Source organism: Acanthopagrus latus, chromosome 11 (genome assembly GCF_904848185.1).
Source record: "Acanthopagrus latus isolate v.2019 chromosome 11, fAcaLat1.1, whole genome shotgun sequence".
Taxonomy (NCBI): Eukaryota; Metazoa; Chordata; class Actinopteri; order Spariformes; family Sparidae; genus Acanthopagrus; species Acanthopagrus latus.
In genome coordinates this window covers 21,942,779-21,963,388 of record NC_051049.1, presented here as the reverse complement: position 1 = coordinate 21,963,388, position 20,610 = coordinate 21,942,779, and the positions used below count along the sequence as shown (strand labels likewise).

General features: G+C 39.5%; 2 protein-coding genes across 3 annotated transcripts in view; both read right to left on the bottom strand.

Moving 5' to 3' along the window:
* The window catches only part of rabgap1l (RAB GTPase activating protein 1-like), a 116,437-nt gene that overhangs the window by 58,104 nt on the left and 37,723 nt on the right, over positions 1–20,610 (bottom strand). The window lies entirely within an intron of this gene.
* Positions 13,387–18,907, bottom strand: gpr52 (G protein-coupled receptor 52). Its single transcript, XM_037113843.1, has one exon. The coding sequence runs from the start codon at positions 17,022–17,024 to the stop codon at positions 15,906–15,908; it is 1,119 nt and encodes a 372-aa protein (XP_036969738.1). The 5' UTR covers positions 17,025–18,907; the 3' UTR covers positions 13,387–15,905.

Below are 20,610 nucleotides of genomic sequence, written 5' to 3'. Positions count from 1 at the left end.
CAATATGAACACTATATTTAGTTCATATCTATAACAAATAACACTAAATCCCCTCAGTTGGACACCAGCTGAATTTCTTTATCTAGAATATTGTCGACAAAGTGAGACACCCCACTGGCGTTTTGACAGTATGACTTGACGGAGGAAACATGAGGAGGGCGTCACACTGGTGTTTAACCAGCAAAGGTTTTCGGGCTCAAGCAACTGAGAGACAATGTCTTGTGCAAAAAATTCAATATTTTTACATCTACGTCACATTCAAATTCAAATTTTCAATGTTTCACTGGATCTTACTATAGCCAGCGTTAAGCAGGTCTTTAAACATTAATAACCATCATGTCACTAAAACTCTCCATTAAATTAAAGAATACTAAAATTTACTTTGGTCGGTTAACTGGTCCCTCTGGCACGTTTCACAGCAGGTTTTACACTAACACACCTTCCTTATGCTAATAAGAAGTCCTTACAGCACTATTTATGTGGGTACCTCCATACATCTGTCAAACCTAATTATTGATCCTGTTCTCAGTCAGAAGGCTCCTTTTCTGCCCTTGGTGGATCAATTCAATGCACTTCACCACTAACATTAACACTGTTCCCTCTAATGGAAATGAGGAAACAAAATCAAGTGCTGTGCCATCTGAGCCTGGCTGCAGCATGAGTGGGGAGTGGTGCATGATGGGTCATGTTTGAGAACAGAGGCTATGATGAACCAGCAGGATGGTGTGTTAGAGCATGTCTGTTACAGGGCTGCACACTCCACGGCTCCTCCAGCCAAGTGTCCACATGAAGACTCAAAACTGGCTAGAGAAAATGTCTGCTTCAATGTGAAGGACCATTACAGACATTTGCACATACTGTAACACAACACTGACTGATAAGACACATGGCAAAAAGACATGGGAAGAATAACAGAAAGGGGCCAAGAAAAGGACAAAATGGGCAGATGGAATAGTAGAGAATATAAAGTAGAAATATGAAAGTATATTGATATTACTAGAGGGAAGCCGGATGACACAAGGGGAGAGAAAGACAAGAATGGTAGCTTAACTACTAACAGCCAGAATATTAGCTAGCCTCTTCATCTTGTAGATACAGTAGATGGCCACTCCCTCAAAGGAAAGCCAGTATTGAAAGTGATAAACACTTTTTGTGTCTGGATCACAAAAACCTTGTTGTAGACCCCCACAAAAAAACTAAGAAATGGAGAGTGGAAGGAGGTAGATAGAATGAATTTGTGTCATGCATAAAAAAGATGCCGGTTCCAATGAAAACATCATTATTTGTAAAGTATTTTATCCTGCCAATTAATTAGATTTTCAATGTTTGCTGAATGCTAGATGCCAGATGTTTGCATAGCTGACCCTTCCTGCAAACATGTCTGACAGTATTCTTATGTGCTGGGTGAAAATAGGAACACTGTTGTTTACACAATGTTTGCACTGTTTGTGGTTTTGCATCCTTCCAACATAACTTTCTTGTAATATAATCTGTACTCTGCCTAACGCTTTCTACAAAGATCTCACTTTTTTTGTCTGTTGACTGGCTTCACTGAGTAAAGACGCATCCTCCTCAGATGTAATTTTGGTTGTCAATATACCTGAAACTAAAAGAAGTCACATTATGCCTTTTGGGGTTTTGCCTTTCCTTTACTGTGTTATGTACCATTTCTATGTATGTAAAAGTTGTACAAAGGAAAAAAAAAGCCTAAATTCCACGCTAGAAGAAGTCTCTGTCTCCAACAGAAAACACTGCTCCTGCATCCTCTCAGATGCCTGGTTTGGAGTTGCACATTTCCTTCCATAACTTATGTGCGTCACAAGCGACGTAAGTAAACCTTTTCTGCTAGGACCCCATAATAAAGGTATTAACCTGAAACTAGCATAATATCACCTCTTTTAACTATGATACAATACTAGTGAGAGAAGGTGACCTCTTAGGATACCACAACAAAAACAAAAAAAGGGCCAGAAACACAACAATCTTTTTAACAACAAAGAGCTTGTACAGAAAACATTACTAAAGATATAATAAGACATTTGTAATAATGATAATGTTATGCTGAAAATCTGATTGTAGATCAGTTTTTAAAGCTTAATTACTTTTGACACTTTCCAAAGCAGATGTTGTATTGTTTTAAACACACAATTTCAAAAAAAGTGTTAAGGAACAGATACTTTTGACAACCACAGGTGGTAAGATTACAACCAGAACATTACTGACTTGACTCATCTGTGATGTTTCCTTTCTTGAGCAGTCAAACTGTATAGTTAAGTAGATCTGCATTTGTGCTTTTAAGGAGAAAAATGTGTGCTCAGCAAACTCTGCCTTCTAGAGGTAAACATAAAATGCTTTCTAGGCAATTCAAAGTTCTGTCAATAATTTGCACCCAGGCACCTTCTGGCTTCCTCGAAGAAAAAAAATGGTTTGAGGGAGAAACCCTGAAGCTGGTAGAGGTTTAAACTATGTCTGCATAAACTACAGGCTCAAAACAACTAGCCTGCTGATGACATGTTAAAGTTAGTATGTACTGTTTTGCCTGATATATATTACAAAAACAAGATAAAATTTTAAATTCCATTGATTGATAAAGACAAGCAAAAAATGCCTTGGTGCTGTCATGTTCTGAATTCAAAGTCCAAATTGTATTAATTCATCAGCTTAACAAAATGGAAATTATTCTATTTTAAATCAAGCCTCTAGGTCTAACAGTCAGATGTGTGGACATGATGATGACACCATCCCTCTTTGCTGACCCAAACACTCCTCATTCCTCTTCACTTCAGTGAGACATGGCGAGATAATCTACTGGTGGTAATATTCAGAGGATGGCTGCCTGGTAATTAAAAACCAGCTCCCCTTGAGGCCTTTGTCCTTGGTTGCTGGCGAGGAAGTTTCTAGAGGCTTCCCTGGAGGGTTGAGGGTGGTGGTGGTGGTGGGGGTGGGGGGTTGCAACAGCTGGCCCGCCTGGCAGATTGCAAATTCATCTGTCTCTGTATCGCTGCCGTGGCATTTTAATGGTCCGGCTGGTTCTGCATTTTAATAAACCGAGTTGGGAGTGCGGGCACAGTGTTAAGACAGAGAAAAGAAAAAGCACAATTTCTCATTTTGCTTGCAGTGAAACTGATGACAAGCAAGCAGGCTGGAAAAAATAACTTGATTTGCCAAAGAGCTGCCAAAGAGCTGCCAAAGGTAACAGAGCTGATTTTTAGGACTTGTGGTTTGGGTCAAAGTAATTCTTTAGTTCTTTTTTCAAATTATTTGAGAAAGTTCTGAGATGATCATTCGATTGAGAGAAAATTAATCATAACAATTACTAACAATCGACTGAGCTATCAGGAAAGGATTTTTGCTCGTTTAAGTTTCATAAAGAGAGGGCATGATGTCATTAGTCGATTAGTCAACTAGACACTAACTGCCTTACTGGAAGGGTCCACTCTGAAAGATATTTTGGCAAAAGGCATTTATTACCCTACACCTAACACTCAAGTCAGTTGAAGATGTTAGTTTTCATATCTGGTTCAGGCTCCTGAGTTGTGAGGATTTGTTAACTGATCTGGAAATTGAATATCTTTGACAATCTCTTAGAATGAATTATGTTTTAGACGGAATAACAAAGCACTTAGAAGAAATGGATTTCCATCCCACAATATCATTTTCATATAATTAGTTACAGCCCCAAATACATTTTCAAAGAGTTTTTTTTTAAAGACCTTTAACAAGATGAGAAAGCCTTTTTCTTTACATTACTAGTTGATTTTCCTCCACAAATTGACAAGTGCAACACCACCTCCTCCTGTTTGGTAGTAAGGCTGTTCCCCTCCTCTGTGCATTTGAAATTTCAACAGACATTTTAAGTATCAATCCCACTCTTTCTTGTGTTCAATTTAAAGTCTGACTTATTGGCCCAACACACAGATATATCAGTACCTTTCTGTTGATCAATATGCACTGATATGAAAACTTTATAATAGAATGATTTACTTTTTAGAGATCATCATGCTGACTGGCAATTTGTCATCTTAAAATCTGCTGGTAACTTTATTATTGCAGAGCAATTATATCATTAAGGGCAATAAAGTTAATTGTTAAACTGTAAACTAGAATTATCAAACTGCTATTGTATGCATCAATGTACCAGTCAAGTTGCTGTTCCAGAGCTATGGCATTGGCAATGGTGGTAAATGAGTATTGGTTGGGATCTAGTTCTATTTGAATGTAGTGTGTTACAGTCTAATCACTAATGTGACTACTGACCACTATGTATTGTAAGCAGTGAGTGCACCACCATCTGAAATATTTTAGGTGAACAAAAATACTCCAACTGAACTTCACAAAAACTAATGTGAACATGTAGTACATGCTGTACTGTTCCAGCAGGATGAGATGCCCTCCTCTCTTTCACAAACACACTCCCAAACACACACACAGCATCACTGAGAGAGGTCAGTGGATAAAGTGCATCCCCCTAGATATCTGACATTTTCTGTGTGTTGTGGTTGTTACTGGAGGACATGAGTTGAGACTCTGTTATGTGGGGACAGAAGACCCCGAGGGATGATAGAAGTCGAGAGATTGGGGGGTCAGTCACTAGTCGGGTCGGATCAGAGGAGAACACAGAATGAGTGGGTGGTAAAAGGATATGTAAAAATTATGTGGATTACTTTTTGTGCGCGTTTTCTTCAGTTCACTTGTTACCTGTGTGAAAAAAAACAATATGTACAGTACAAACATGACATGCAAATATCAGGGTATGATAAATGGACTTGCATCTCTACAGTGCTTTTTTAATTGACTGGCCACTCAAAGCACTTGTCACACTCAGCCAATCACATTCACATATTGATATAATCGGGGGATTTGAACCAGCAACCTTCTGATCACTGAACGACTGACTCTAGCTCCTGAGCTACAACCACCCCTGAGCTAAGCACTAAGCTACATATGGCTTTAGATTTCCTTTTTTTGCCTGTGTTTTCTGACACAGCATCTTCAAAATAAAAAGTGTTCATGAATGAATAATGAAGAGGCTGCTATTTTGGAGCCAATGTTAACATCCATTTTAATTGCGCCCTATTTATAAACTTTAAAAAAAAAAAAAAAAAAAAAAAAAAAAAAACCCACACTGAAACCTTGTTGCTTTTCAGACTCAGCACAGGGTTTCCATAGCGACACAGTCCCTCTTAAGTCCTGATGTTCAGTTAGGAAGAAGTGAAGACACACTGGAGACACTCAAATGTGACCAGGACTGTAGCACTGGATACCTGGCAGTCTCATCTATCATTACATACATACATACATACATACATACATACATACTGTAGATTGACAGCTGCCCAGAAGTCAGTTATTAAAAATTTTGAAGAGACCGTTTGTGCAAATGCTTGCGACTAAACAGATTATTTTTTGGATGCAACGAAAGGTTAAACACATATGTACACAGTGAAGGAAATACTGCCTTAGTGAAATATGTAACTTCAAGTTATTTAAGTTTTATCTTATTTATTCAGTCATTCATTCATTTCCCTTCTCCCATCTCGGCAACAGTAGCAGAGATAAATGCCACAAAGGAAGAACTAGCCATACCAACGATGGCCTGAAGCAAGCTGCTGGACCATCTTTTCTAAATAACTGCCTAACACAGTCAGGCTTGGTGCGCTACTGTGGGAAACACTGCCTTGGGATAGAGAAAAAGAGAAAGGAAGAGCAAAAGAAGGGAGGTAGGAGGAGAAAGGAAATATGCTAAGGAGCCAAGGGGGTAATTTGACTGTCTTATGGTATTTAATTCAGCTAAACTGCCCTGAGAGAGAGAATAAGAGAAGCTGGCTGTACATCTGCCGGCAGAGCTTCAGTACCTGAGCGTCTGCTGGGAGGTTAACATTAAAATACAGGTTGGTCGTCCACTGTCCATCAAGCTGCTTGTCATTGTCCTCTATGTATGAATAAAGCAAGAATATTGGTTGAAATTAAGCCAAATCATAGTAGAAAGGATGAAGGATGAAGAGAAAAAAAACTTTAGATATTCTCTTGGTGCTGCAGTCAGGAAAGTGGACTGAAGCAGTTCCAAAGCCAATACTTTAATGAGCCCCATTCTGTCACAATAAAATCCTTTTTGAACAGGAGAAAGAATGTCTGCAGTTCAAAGTGCCAGCTGTGGAGAGCTCAGTTGTCTGACAATGTTGACCGTGGAAGTGAGGGGACGAGGATCCATAACAGTTTGAGATTGACAGAAAAAGATGAGCAGTGTAGGGCTTTTTTAACACAAAAAAGCACCACTTTTATAAAAACTCACTGATGTAATGATGCAACAAATATTTAATAAGATCAAATAATGGTACAGACATTATCTAATAAACAAAAAAACGATTAACACCCCATGAAATCCTTTGTTTTGGTCTTCAGACAAAAACAAGCAACAATCTAAAACAGGTTCTGACAGTTATTTCATCATGTCAGCAGGGTCTCATCTCATCAGCCTGCATATTACATTTTTATATGGACGGACTTTTTATTTTGCCATTTCAGCTAAATGTTCTATTAAATGTAGTTGTAGTAGGTTTAACATTTTTGACTCACCTTTCTAATCCAGTATATAACAATTTGGATGAAAATGATTTGGACTGCAGCTGATGGTCGTTATGACCCAATTCCTGCACATTTACTGGTGTTAAAATATTCAGTGCTTCTGACCATTAGGCATGAAGAGATTGGAAAGGTGGAGGATGGAAAAGGGTGAGAGGTGGTACTGTAGATCACGGCTGGCAGTTTATCAATTACAGATTTAATGATCATTGCAGTGCTTTTAATGAATCAATAACTAGTTGTCCTGTTCAGCTCCTGCTGTGGGTGCTGTCATTCTGTATTTCTATTCTGCCAGATTCTTGTTTAATATTTAATTTCACCTTTTAAAATATGTAATACTTATGAGTCCTTTAGCTCAATCTAAGTATGACTGGTATGGAGTCTCCACATTGACAGATGCTCTAGAAACAGTGCTGTATCTTCAGAGAGCTACTTTAGCCTTAAATAACCTTGCTGTTGTATAGCATTTAACATAAATGTGGCCATTGTGACTCTATGCAGTAGTTTGTTATCAGTTACTATGCAGTCAGCCATAATGGCATTTCCAGGGGGCTACTTTCTGTGATTATTTTCAGTTTCATTAATTGGAAAGCTCTGGGAGGTTTGCTCGTTCAGCTCACCCTGATATACACTGTCCTCATTTACCTGAATCTCCACAGTGGAGTTGGCAAGTGCAAAATAAGTATGACACCTACAGTCACAAAGGCCACATTTAAAGGTGCTCTATGTAACAATTTATTGCAATTTACACGTATTCATTTCACATCACTTTTTATTAATCACATTTTGCAGGGCCCCCAGAGAAACAGTATCTAATGTTCATAAACTGAGTCTGTTAACATAACATAACGTCCAGTTTCCAGTTCAACACAGAAGTTCCACACAGTCCCTTAAGAAAATAAAGGTGTAAATAAAACAGTTCTTCCTTAAAGTTCAAAAGGCAAGCACAGCAAATACTCCATCTTACATTCAAAATAATCCATGCTACCTTGTAACCAAATAAAATCCATCCTACCAAGCAGCTACCAGCTAAATCAGCAAAATTGCCAATGTGGCCCCATTGCAGGTAAAATAACAACCCTGACCTAAATTTGTTTTCATAGTTGCACCTAGCCATACAGAAGCTTTGGCGCTCAAGGGCGAGGTGGGAATTCACAATGAGGTTTCTTAGTCGTGGAGTCAGCATTACTCAAAACAAAAAGAGAGAGAGCACTGATGCAGCAGGGACTTAAAGGACAATAAGCAAAATCACAGATTCAGACATTTCATACCTAAAGTGAAATACTGAGCAATTCTTAAAATCAATAAAAAACAATGTGCTCACTTGGTAGAATTAAAGCACTCAGAAAAGATGGAAAAAAAGTCAAGTGGCCACTGATGGATGGGCAGTCTACCTAACAGCAATAATCAGGTCCAAAGGTGAAATGGGAGGATTGAACTCTGAAATGCAGCTGTTAAAGAGAATTCCAGTGATTTCACATGATAGGCTTTTTCTAGTGGCCCTATCAAAGGAACCCTGCAAAGAGTGGGCACAAGGCGGTAAGCTTATTGCTCTGGGGCGCTTAAACAGCATTCAGGTTCACAGCAGGGCTTGTACCTGCAACCATTTTGTTACTGGGTGAACAATGTAACCCATCAGCAACAATGGCAAATTAGAGAGACAGTGACATTTAAAAAAAAAAGATATTGTGTCGTGATAAAATGTCAAGTTCATACTGTACACTCTGCTAAGAGGCTCTCACATTATTCTCATGAAACCGCAGGTACTCTCTGCCTCATCACTGCGTTACAAATTACACAGTACCTATAACTGGCTTACAAACAAGTGATAGTGACTGAAACCAAAGCAGTTTTAAGTTTTATTCTCTTCTGATGTTGACTGAAACTACCCCTTATTTTTTTCCTTGAGTCTGTTTGTAAATTCTGATAATGAACTGACACTTTTCCTCACTGTAAGTACTATAAACAAGTGTGTCTGAAAGATTTTTGTATTTAGTGTCCGGGACACCCCAGAGTTCCAAGCAGAGATCCCAGTACACCACTCCCACACCAGGCTCGTGACAAAAAAAAAAAATCCATCTTAACTGAGCTGCGGCAAAGATGGGACCATAAGAACTTGCCTTCACGGTGTTTTTAACAGAGACAGTCAAAACACATAGCCTGTCCAAGACTATGGCCATAAGGTGAAGGTCTGGGCAAGTGCGTTGATTGAAGAGTCAGTAAGCTCACTCCTTGGCCATGCTATATACCCCTTCCACGCCGGACAAAAAACAACTAACACCAATCAACATCTGGCTTTTGTCTTTAATGTGAATGTGTGTGATCAACTCTTGCTTCAAGGTCAAATGACTCTGCAGTATTGGCCATTTTTGTGTTTTTGGCTGCAGCTCTGATTGGACACATTAATTATTGCCAGTTTTCAGACGCAATGACATTTAAAGAAGTTAAAAAAAGACTAAAGTAGAGATATTTATATGTATTTTCCATTAAACTGTCATTGAATTCCATATCACTACCTGTATGTAACAGTATTTTGTATGTGCAGTACAACTCACAACAGAAATCGGAAAGAAGTGAGATGTCTCATTTCTTAGCAACTTCCAGCTAAGCAAGCTCCAGAATAAATGATAGTGATATTAAGACTTTTTAAACAAGTTTAACATCTTCTGGATAAAGTCTAATGAGATATATAATCTGCTGCATTTAACTTTTCCCTGTTTTCCGGCAAGGTTGGGACAACATTCTTGACACACAAGAAAAGGAAAATAAACAAGAACAACATTCAGTCTTGTCTCCTAGCAATTGGAAATGAGTCAGTTGCCTATTTTTAACAAATTAATTAAGAAAAAAAAAAGAATTGGTATAAAAGTGATACCAGAGCTTGAAGGATTGCAATCATTTCCTGTCAGTTGGTCGGTTCTCATAGATGGTATAGTACGTGCGATGGCACTTCGAGGTTGGATAAGTGAAAATACGGAAGTGCTTTAAACCTTCATTCTTACTGATGGCCAGCCAACGGTAACTGCTTGACCCTACTTCTCACTTGATTTATTATCTCGGTAAAAAATGTCCTTATGAGCTTATGGTCTCAATCACTAGTTTCAAGTCTTCTTCAGTACAGCATGATGCTCATTTTGCAAATCAGTGTCTGATTTAGAGCAAAATAGACACTAAAGCAAGGTATCTGTTAGGAGGAGTTTATGATCTCCTGCAGACATGTCGCTCAAAGCATCACTGTGCAGCTTCACAAAGCCATAGTGTTGTTAAGCGGAATAAATGAAAAATGTTTAACACTGCACATTACATAATGCAAGAGCACACAATCATTTATGCAACACCTGTCAGCTATCAGGCCACAGTCATTGCCCACGTTTTCGAAGACTGTCTGAGGCCATGCAAGATGTATGAGGGTGTGTTCTTGTGTGGTTGTTATGAGTGTGTCCTCCTTATGCCATCAAAGGCTTTTGGTGGGCGCCGCAAGGGCTCCACCATTAGCACAAAGAGGCAGGAACTGGCTTCCCTTCCAATTATGACTTCCCCACCTCAAAAGGAGGGTCAGGTGGTCCTTTCTCAATCAGGACGGAAAGAGGAGGAGGAAAGTGGCAGGGTGGAAAGGGAAAGAGGAAGTGAGGAGAGTGCTGCCATTTGTGGGAATAAAAGGGAATTCCTGATATAGTGTGAGTCATGAATATTGAGCAGCCCTGGCCTGCGAAGCTGCTCTCGGCCTGGCTGAATAGTCAGTGTGGATGAAATGCTTTCTAGTAGGAGGATGGAGTTCATATTTTCATTCCAAATCTAGATATCAAACAAATGAAAAAGCTGGTAACAGATCCAAAAACTGCCTGTGCTGCAAACACAGTTGCTGGCATGAATATAAAACACATTTTGTATACACAAACACAGCATAAAAGATTTGATACCTTAAATTCTAAAAAAGTTTGTTTTTATGTAATGAGTGTTTGTCAGACACTGTGCTTAAATAGCTTGATACAATGAGTCTACAGTTGCTGTAAATAACATTTTCATCATTTTTTATCGAACTATATTTTAACAGAATTTTACACATAAGTATGAAATTGCTTATATCCCTCTGAGCACTGTTCTTCATCTTCCTCTGTTCCTTTCTTCTTCCCCAAACATCCTCCTCTTTCCACCTGCATAACTTCCTACACCCCTCTTTCCTCTCCCTCCCTCCTGATCCTCCTTTTCTCTGTCATCTTGTTCTTCCCATCTAGGCAGTTTACTAAAACAATTTATCTTTCTTGCTGGCTTTTCTCCAACCACTTCCTTTCCAAAATCTGCTGCTCTTACTTTCGTCTTCCAATACCCCCTATCCATCTCCTCTTGCTCGTCTCTTCACTAAACTACTCGGTGAAGACAGGGATGATAAGAGTCTAAGTGAGTGCATGAATTTCAAAGGCCAATTTAAGACCAAGAACAAAGGATCAGGCTCTATAATGAGGCTACTGTTCACAACGAGAGAGAACATGATGGTGTTCATTAACTAAAGCAAAGGCTAGCGGAGTTGTTACCTAGCAGATGATCAGCCATCTGCTGGCTCTGAGGAAAATGAAATGACAAAACCCTGAAATTAAATTCTTTTTATCAGATTTGTTGTGAGATATCCACTGTTTTCTTTCTGTAGTGAATTTGTTTAAAAAGTTTGCTGCTGAGAGAGAATGTGGGATGAATATCAGTCTCAGCCCTTGACCCTTTAACAAGAAATGTCTCATAACTGAGCTGGGAACGCAAAACGAATACATTTGTTGAAGATCGAGATTGCTAATATTCATTCACAAAAACATGCCTATCTGACACCTGTGATTATTCATTAACGCATTCATGACATTTACTGTACATCCAACCATTTTGTAAGTGCAGATATGCTGAGACAGACGTTAGTTAACTGCACTGATCCCATAAAGTCGGGGAATTCAAATTGGCCACACAGTCACAAACCCACATCTTTCTTTTCTTCTCCTACTTAAAATGGGTGCCAAGCAGAGGAAATATGAGGGCGACTGTGGAGAGTTCTGCTGGTTCCGATTTGAAGGTTGGTGACTGTTGCTGAAGAAACACACACAAAGAAACTACACAAATGTCTACTATTTTCACCTTTATTGGATTGGCAGCAACAACAAAACCATAGCTTTTGACAAAATTTCAAAATAAAAAAATAGATACTGTGTAATTTAACACACTCTGCCTCCTACTAACAACATCAGCAGCCTAGTTGATTTAACACAAATGGGTGTGCCATACCTTTGTCAGAAGTAGTCTGATTTATTTTTAAATTTTTTTTGGCTGTACAGCAGGTTAAAAACAGACACACACACACACTTTATATACAGTATACTCATATACAGTATATTGTGTAAAGGTTAAAACATAACTTAATAAATAAATACGTATTACTCTGTAATTTATTAAACTCTTTTTACTAAAAGCCCCGATCAATGCACTTGAAAGTAAGATGACTTTTTTAGACAAGATAACAGTTTTGTTTTTCTACCACTTGAAGAAGCTCAAGGATTTTTGAAACTTTGAGCCAAGACACACAATTCACATAACTCGCTACAAAAAAGCCCACTAAAGGAATGAATATGTGTGCAACTCCTGACCAAATACTGTAATCTTAACTTTAAAGAAATATTCCAACTTTTACATTATATGTTAACAACTGAGCTATCTTGTTTTAGGCAATTACATAATTTTGCTTTCTCATGTCTTATATGTTGTTGTTATCACCACATTGTGAAGATAATACCATTATAGCACTAATTCAGAGCTTAAAATGTTCTCTACTACCCCACTGCACTATGCTCCAAAGGAGCACCAAAAACACAAGCTATCAAATCAAGAAAACATCATCATAGTCTAGTATTTGACACAAATATGCCGTGGTTCCCTATGTTATTCCTCATGTATGCCAAGTCACAGGGCTATAGAAGGAAATTCACAAGACTGCCTGCTCTTATCTGACAGATACGATGTAGACATCAGATAGTAGCTAGTAGATAGTAACATGTACACACTTGAAGGCAGAATTCAGATCAACTCTGATAAATAGATGAATTGGCCTGTTCTTGATTCAAGTGGAAACCGCTCTGAACTCACAAAGTATTTAAAAACTAAATCAAATGACAGTGTTCCTTCAGATGTGTACACAGTCACAACGTATGCAGCTTGAAAATGTTTTTTTAAAAAGTGCACGATAATTACTTCTCAACATCTTGTTTTTTTTTCACTTTTTCTACAAAATACATGTTTAGGCACGTGTACAGAACAATCTGTAATGCATTAAAGCTGCATAAAGCAATACTTTTTTATTCTAACACTGAATCAACTTCTGATTATGTTAAAGGGTGATGACTGGTGAGGACCTCACCATGAATATACACCCCATACCACAGCTCTAAACAGCTGCTTTTTATCTCACTGATGGTTATCTTACATGTGCAAACCAACAAAACCAAAACAATGCTGGCACACACAGTATAAAACATGGGCAGCCACTCCCCAGCACATCATTATTGCAAGTTGACTGTAGGCTACCTGCCTCATGTGAAACTGCAGAGAGCCAAAGTAAACAAGTGGCTGGTAAAGAAAAAAGGAGACAGATATATATATATATATATATATATATATATATATATATATATATATATATATATATATAGATATATATATATATATATATATAGATATATATATATATATATATATAGATATATATATATATATAGAGATATATAGATAGAGATATATATATATATATAATTTTTTTTTGGTGATGCTGGTTTACCAAACCTTGGCTTGACAACAACATTGTACTTACATTCATCAGGTGGCCAGAGAGACCATGAAATGAAATGCTTGTGTAGCTCTGTTTATGCTGGATGTGTTAAGTAGTAAACTGATTAGTATCATGCCACTGAAATCAAATGTGCTATAGGCTTATTGTATCAAGTCTTACTGTTCCTTGTAGTCAAAAATCAATTTTATGCAGTTTAACAATGAGGAATGACTTGCAAAGAGTACCGTTAAGGTGCAAAGAATGCAGTCACAATATCAGTCCTTGGTTGAAGTATGTGGCTGTATTCATGTTAAATCAATTATGCTTTAACACTGATTTAATGATCAAGGGAATGTACAAAGTAAATTTACTGGAAATTGTTTACTAGAGTGCTGTAGCAAAGTATGGGAATCATAACCAAAGGCAGTCTGTAGGTTCCTGACAACACATCATCTGTACTTTTTATATCAAAAGCCCAACATAGGGAAACAGTCTTCAGATTATACCAAGCTGGAATGTACGACAGTAGTACAATAAAAGATCAAAAAGATATATAATATTTTAGTAGAATGGTTCACAAACAATGCATTCTCCATGACTCCATTTCTATACCATTATCTGTTGCACAAACTACATGAAACAAATAAGGGAAAATTCAAAACCCCAGTCAAAATTTCACTGTTCTCTTCTCCCCAGATTTTCATTGTGGCGCCCAATTAGGTTTGACCCTGTGATAAATGCACACTTTTTACTGTGTTAATTCATAAAAGCACTGATACATCTGCAAGAAATTCAGGCCTGTAGCTTGAAATAAGTATCTTTTCACGTATATCAGCAAAATACTTGGTACAGCTGATGGAAGGTGGGGCAGATTAAAAGTGATGAGGATTGCCAGGCTAGTAGTTCGACAAACCAACCACAAGATAAGATACTGATAGCCTTTTAGACTTTTATCACAACTAAGCATGTAATTTCAGATCAGTTTAACCTCACAGCAACCTCCAGACGGATCGCATAACATTAACCTGAGATCCAGTCTACAACTGCTGGGAAAGAAAAATCCTCTTTAATCTTTAAGAAAAAAAACACTCACAACCAGGTGACATCCTCAGTTCTACACTGCCACTACTGTAACTTCTCTTAACCCACACACTCAAGTTTGTGAGTGCGTTAAAAGCAACGATCAGAAGGTGCATCTAAAAATAATTATATCCACAAGACTGCCCTTTATCATTTAACATTATATGAAATTCATATTTAGATAGTGGCCAATTATGTTTGTTTACAATCCAGCATACATGGCCTCCATACACAGTGTAGGAGGGATGTAATATTTATTTGCTTGTTGGAAATGGCTGTCATGAGCGCTCATGCATCAGACTGTTAGCAGAACACTCATAACACAGCCATATCAGGAATGCCCCACCAATGGTGGGAATCCTGGCACTGATGGATCATTTCATATGCCCAAGGGGGCATATGTGCTGGCTAGTTATCTGCTGAAAGCAACACTCATCTTATAAGTATAAGTAGTTCTATCATCCTGGGTCTCATGTTGTGATGTAGATGTTTGTATGTTTTGCACAAGTATCTACACAGTGTTATATTTAAGTATTTTAGATTTAAAATTGCTGTGTACTGTTACATCACGGACCATGTTTTGCAGAAGGTCTCAATAAATGTACCCAAATTTCAACCATTTTTTAGATGAGTGATTGGACAATCTCCCTATTTATAGAAAACAATGTAAATGAACACCCGACCAAAACAGCAATACATCATTTTTTGCATCTCTATAGTTCACCTGCCTACATCATGTTTGCAGATTCAACAGGAAATATTTCCACAGAAAGGGACTGCTTATACCTCAGAGAACAGTCAAGGTCATACATCATCTGTTGTTTACTGTATCAGCAGCATGGCTGTCATGTATGTTTGTACAGGTAAAAAGTCAAATATCCATTTCCAGCCTTTAAAAACAGGTTTGTGAGCACAAGTAAGTGTAGGTTATCTTATCTCTGCTAATGACAGTCATAGAAAGCACAGACATTGAATATCAGGTTGATCCATTTCACAACCACTAAAATGTAACAGGCATGAAATAATGTGGCCACATTTGACGTCTGATGAAAAATTTGTGAATCTTTGTGAGTTTTTTTTTCTGACTATGTCTGACTTGGCTGATGACCTTCAATGAAATGTAAAAGCTAAGAACTCTAAGTTGAGACTACAACTTTTTTGATCGCCAGCTAAGTCAGGTGCCATACAATAAAAACCATCATATCGGACTAAATATCTCTGTTTGGACACTGCACTGATCTCCTTGAAAAGCCTGTAATGCAATAAACCATTGTTTATTGTGACTAAGACAATGCCACTGATGTCAACTGACAGGCCAATCCGACACAAATTGTTTTCAATTTGCTTGCCAGTTTAACAGACAGTTAACCAGCCGCTAAGTTGGTTTCGATTAATGTTTCCCATTTGTAGATTCCAGGAGTATCCCTGTTCTGGAACAGTCATCTCTTCAAATGGAGCATGAGTTTGCCCTCTTCCTTGGTTTAGGCTCCCCAAAGTCCCTGTCATCTGCTGCACAGTGGCTGAAGGAGCACATCGTCTGTGAGAGCCTACGCATGCCCAGGCGGAACACACTATTAGACAGGCTATAGATGACACAGTTGCAAAAGCTGTTGCTGATGGCTAGCCAGGTGGTGATGAAGGAGAGGGCAGGGCTATCTAACACATGGGAGCTCTCTAGCAGGAAGTAAATTATGTAGGGCAGCCAAAGCATATAGAAAACACTGGTGATGCGGAAGAGCACCATCGCATAGCGCCGATCTGGTCCATGCCCTCCGTGATGCCCCCCGCCACCTCCCTCACCAGCCTCCATCTCCTGGCTGGGGAATCGTGCTCGCCGTTCACTGATCTCCCTGTTGTGCTGCTGGCAAATGCGAAAGATATGGTAATAGGTGAAGCAAACGACAAGTGCAGCAGGTGCATAGAGCAAACACACCACAAAGCCTGTAAAGAGGGCAGAGGTGGGCCAAGAGTGAGCACACCACTCAAAAATGTCTCCATGATAGCCTGGTTTACCCCAACCAAAGAAGGATGGCAAGAAAACCAGGCTCGAGTAGACCCAGATTAGGGTGATGCAGCCTCGTAGCCGGCATGGCGTGACCAGCTGGTTATAAGATAGTGGTTTAGTAATGGCCAGGTAGCGGTCCACACTGATACAAGCCAAGCAGGCCATTGAAACACTCTTCAAAACAGAGATAACATAGCTGAAGACCTGGCATGTGATCGGCTCCTGGACACCTGCTGGGTAGTGAAGCAGCGATAAGGTGGGCACCAGGCAGCTAAGACCCACCAGAAGGTCAGCATAGGCCATGGTCTGGATGAAGTAGCTGGTGGTGTAGTGGTGTAGCAGAGGGGCACAGTGGAACACAAAGATCACTGTCAGGTTTCCCGCAATAATAAGCACGGTCAGAAGTACAATCACAACAGTCTCCAGGACGCATGCCTCTAGGCCTTCGTTCAGCCCCCAGCCCAAAGGACAGGAGTGGTTGGAGGCCCTGCCGGGAAAGAAGTCTCTGTAGCTGCTGTTGGCAGTAAACACCGGGTCCGCTGTCAGCTCAGACTGGTTCATTGTTCTGGGTGCTATCCAGGTGGTTCAGGTTTATGGTGTGCCACCCATAAGGCAGCTGGCCTGTAATTGGAGAACTGTCTGCCCCCCACCCACTCTACACCGGGTGTCTGCAGCCTCCCTTAGTTAATGGAGCTCAATACTCTCTGTAGCGCACTCACTTTCTCTTTCACCTTACTCTCACATAGCTGGGTCTCAATCAAATGAACACTGACTGGAGAAAAATCAATACAGCCTCTGGGAGGATAGGACGACCCGTTTAGCTCTCCTTTTCCAATCACTCATGGTTAGTGAAAGTACTGAGTGGGTAACAGTCAGGAGTATGGAAAAAAAATGCTGTATTCCTTTGACCTCAAGCAGTGCAGCACTAGTGGTGTGCCCAGCATCTATCCAAGAGGCGAGCTTCCCTGCTGCTTTGCTTGCCAGTCTGTAGCCTCATCTCCTGATTCTAATGAGGGTTGCCACTGGGAGGCTGAGGGCATAAACTGACTTTACAAGGGCAGAAAGCACAGAAGATGTGAGGGAGGACACCATATGAAGAGGTTAAAGCATGAAGCAAAGCACAATACGCTTCTCTCTTGAAGAATCCTCACAGGAGATCAAAAAAATAAGCAGCACATGGCTTTAGGGTGCAGTTTCCGGTTAAAAAAAACAAAACAAAACGTTTTAGGCAACCATTGCGTATGGGAAGAAAAAAAAGCTCCTTGAGAGTCTCTCCTGGTGGATACCAAAGCCTGAAGAAGAAAATTCCATCCATCTCTATGAATCAACACTTAAATCCAATCCAAAGTGTCACTTGTCCACTGGTGCTAGTGTGTTTACTGTGTAACTGCAGGCTTGCCTTATTTTGGTGGTCCTCTGGTCAGTGTCTGGAGCCCATGTATGCCCAGCTATTGTCTGAATCAAAACACAGACACTGGCTAGAACAACATGGGGATCTCCGCAGGAGATAATGTCACAGCTCTCTCAGCACACATGGCGCTTGGGGGCAAATGTGTTTACAAGGCATCCCTAGGCAGAATGAGGTAAAAACAAAGTGCGTCAAAATGTCCGGATGAGTTCTGCCATTAAAGCGATCTGAACTTAAAATCAAAATGTGCAAACTTGCCTCTCAGTGTTTTGGACTGCAAGTCTTGAAAGACAAACAAATTTAAAAGTCCAGTAGCTGATGAAAGTGTTGAATGCTGGACTCCCATGCAGGCAGGTGAAAGGACTCTCTTGGAGCAATGAGAGGCCAGCTGAATAAGTCAGCGCTCCACTCACTCCTCAGCAATCCTGTGGCAGACACTTGCAGAGAGGGGTGTGAGGATCCATCTGCATTCCACTTATATATCCCATAAACTTGTCACTTGCATTTCTGTTGTGACATTCTGAAGCATTGACGAAGGAGGCTAAGCACCTCCTCCTCAAGTGCTTAATGTAACCGTAGAACTTGCCTTAGTCCTTTGAAATATGCGCTCTGTTTAGTTGTAGAGGTATGGGATCCTACTTCTCCTCTCTGTGTCTGTCGCCCTGAACAAAACACTGGCAGCACAACAAAAGATGAATCCACTCTAGCAACATAAAGGAAAGATCAAGTCCCAGTTGGAGTCCCAGTTTCAAGCACTGTCCTCTGCAAATGTCCCCCTTTCAATTCCGTAAAACAAGACAACCAACATATTTAATAAATAAATCCTTAGATCCTTCTACACAGAGAGAGATGAATGCAGTGCATCTGTCACAAGCAGCAAGTAAAAAGCAAGAAAAAAAAAAGATGACTGCGCTGATGGAAATGACTTAAATCTGCAGCGAGGGAAGCGAGGGGACGAAGAGTCCCTCAGCCCTGGTGCAGTGAGAAGGAGAGATGCTGTGACTGGCTTACACTTCCCTCCCTCCCTCTCCACACTATCTCTCTAGCTTGCACACTCATTCTCTCTCTCTTTCCACACACACTCACACACACACACACACAAACCCTCCCTCTTTCTCGTCCTCTCTCCCTCAGCTTCTCGCTCATTGCCCCGCCTCCTCCCATCCCAGCTGCACCTGAGGCTCCCTGCCACATTATTCTGTCTGTCACACTGGCTTTCTCCCAGAGGTAAATTTGGTTAATTTTCCTATTTACATATTGTTTTATCTCTCAATGTTGTTTTTTTTTGTTGACTAGTATCCCCCCAACCCCACTTCCTTTCAATCTAGCTTTTACATACATTTATCCTGCCCAACTGTGTTTTTAAAAAAAAAAAATCATATTCATGACATCCTTATTAGTCACTCATTACACTATCTCTACTTTGGGGAAAAGGAAGGACAATGCCTGTTAGGGTCAATTTCTTCAATACTTACTAAATACTAAAGTGTATATTATCTACAGAATGAAGCACAACCTTCATAATCCCAATGGAACCTCTTAGAAGGCTCATCCCAGTAAAATGAGTCCTCTTCTTTGTGTTGTCAGGCTTCAGGTTCTTCTGGGTACTTGATTATTTATTTAACCAACAGCGTAGCAAAGCTATGCTATCGGACAGTCGGGAGAATTTTAAGGCCAACTATCAGGGCCTATTTGATGTAATGAGGAGTGGCTGACTGGAGGGCAGATGAAAAATGGTAAAAAAATAAAGAGATAAATATTTGAAAGCAGCAAACCTGACAAGAACTACAACAATCACACTGGAGGTGATGTTTCACCGGTCAATAACGGACCACTATAGCTTTAGCATTTAAAGCTGCACTCTGCAATCCTTGATGGAAAAATATAGACACCTTGTCAGCCTTCAAAATATGCTATAAACTGATGGACAGATGAGAACATTATACTATTAACCTATTTAAATGTGTCTAAACTAACACAGAAAAAGTGGCATTCAGCCAATTCATTTCAAGCCATGAAAATTCCTTACACAGATGTATTGACTTTAAATATGGAGGCATTGTCTGCTGGAATCTGACTCGAAAGAGTTCCTAGTTGGTGTATTTTTTGTCATTATTTCACAGACAATGTTCTTTATCATCTGTATCTGCAGTTCACGGAACTTTAGATGAATGTTTGTTTCACCAATATTCAGTATATAGAGTACTATATAGAGTGTTTATTGGTCTTCTGACTTGTCAATAACAATATAACAATTAAATCATATCAATAAGAGGGGGGCATCTGGAGCACTCTGCTTGGTATGCAGCACAGCAGGGCATTTGTCTTAAATGAAAACATCATTCAAGATGTCCAATGTTTAAAAATAATTCTAAAATAAATAGAAAATGACCTCGCCCATTGGTCTGAGGCATTATATCCTGACTATACAACTACCTTATTCAATCTCCAGGAAATGTCTAACACCACTCTCTTCTTCCGTCATTCCAACAATTTAGTCAGCTTTTTGTTAGGCTATCCAACATGATGTTATTTTAAAGTAACTACAGTGGTGAGAAAGCAGAGCCACTGTCTCCATTTTGATGGCCTTTGCGCTTATTACATGACCTTTAACTATGAGCCAAGAGAATGAGAAAGTAGGTCAATTTAACCTCACTTGTATGTCACGATCCTGTTTAGAATGTTCATTATTAGAAAGGTAGGCCAGTTCAATTTATGGGAATTATTAAGATTAACCCA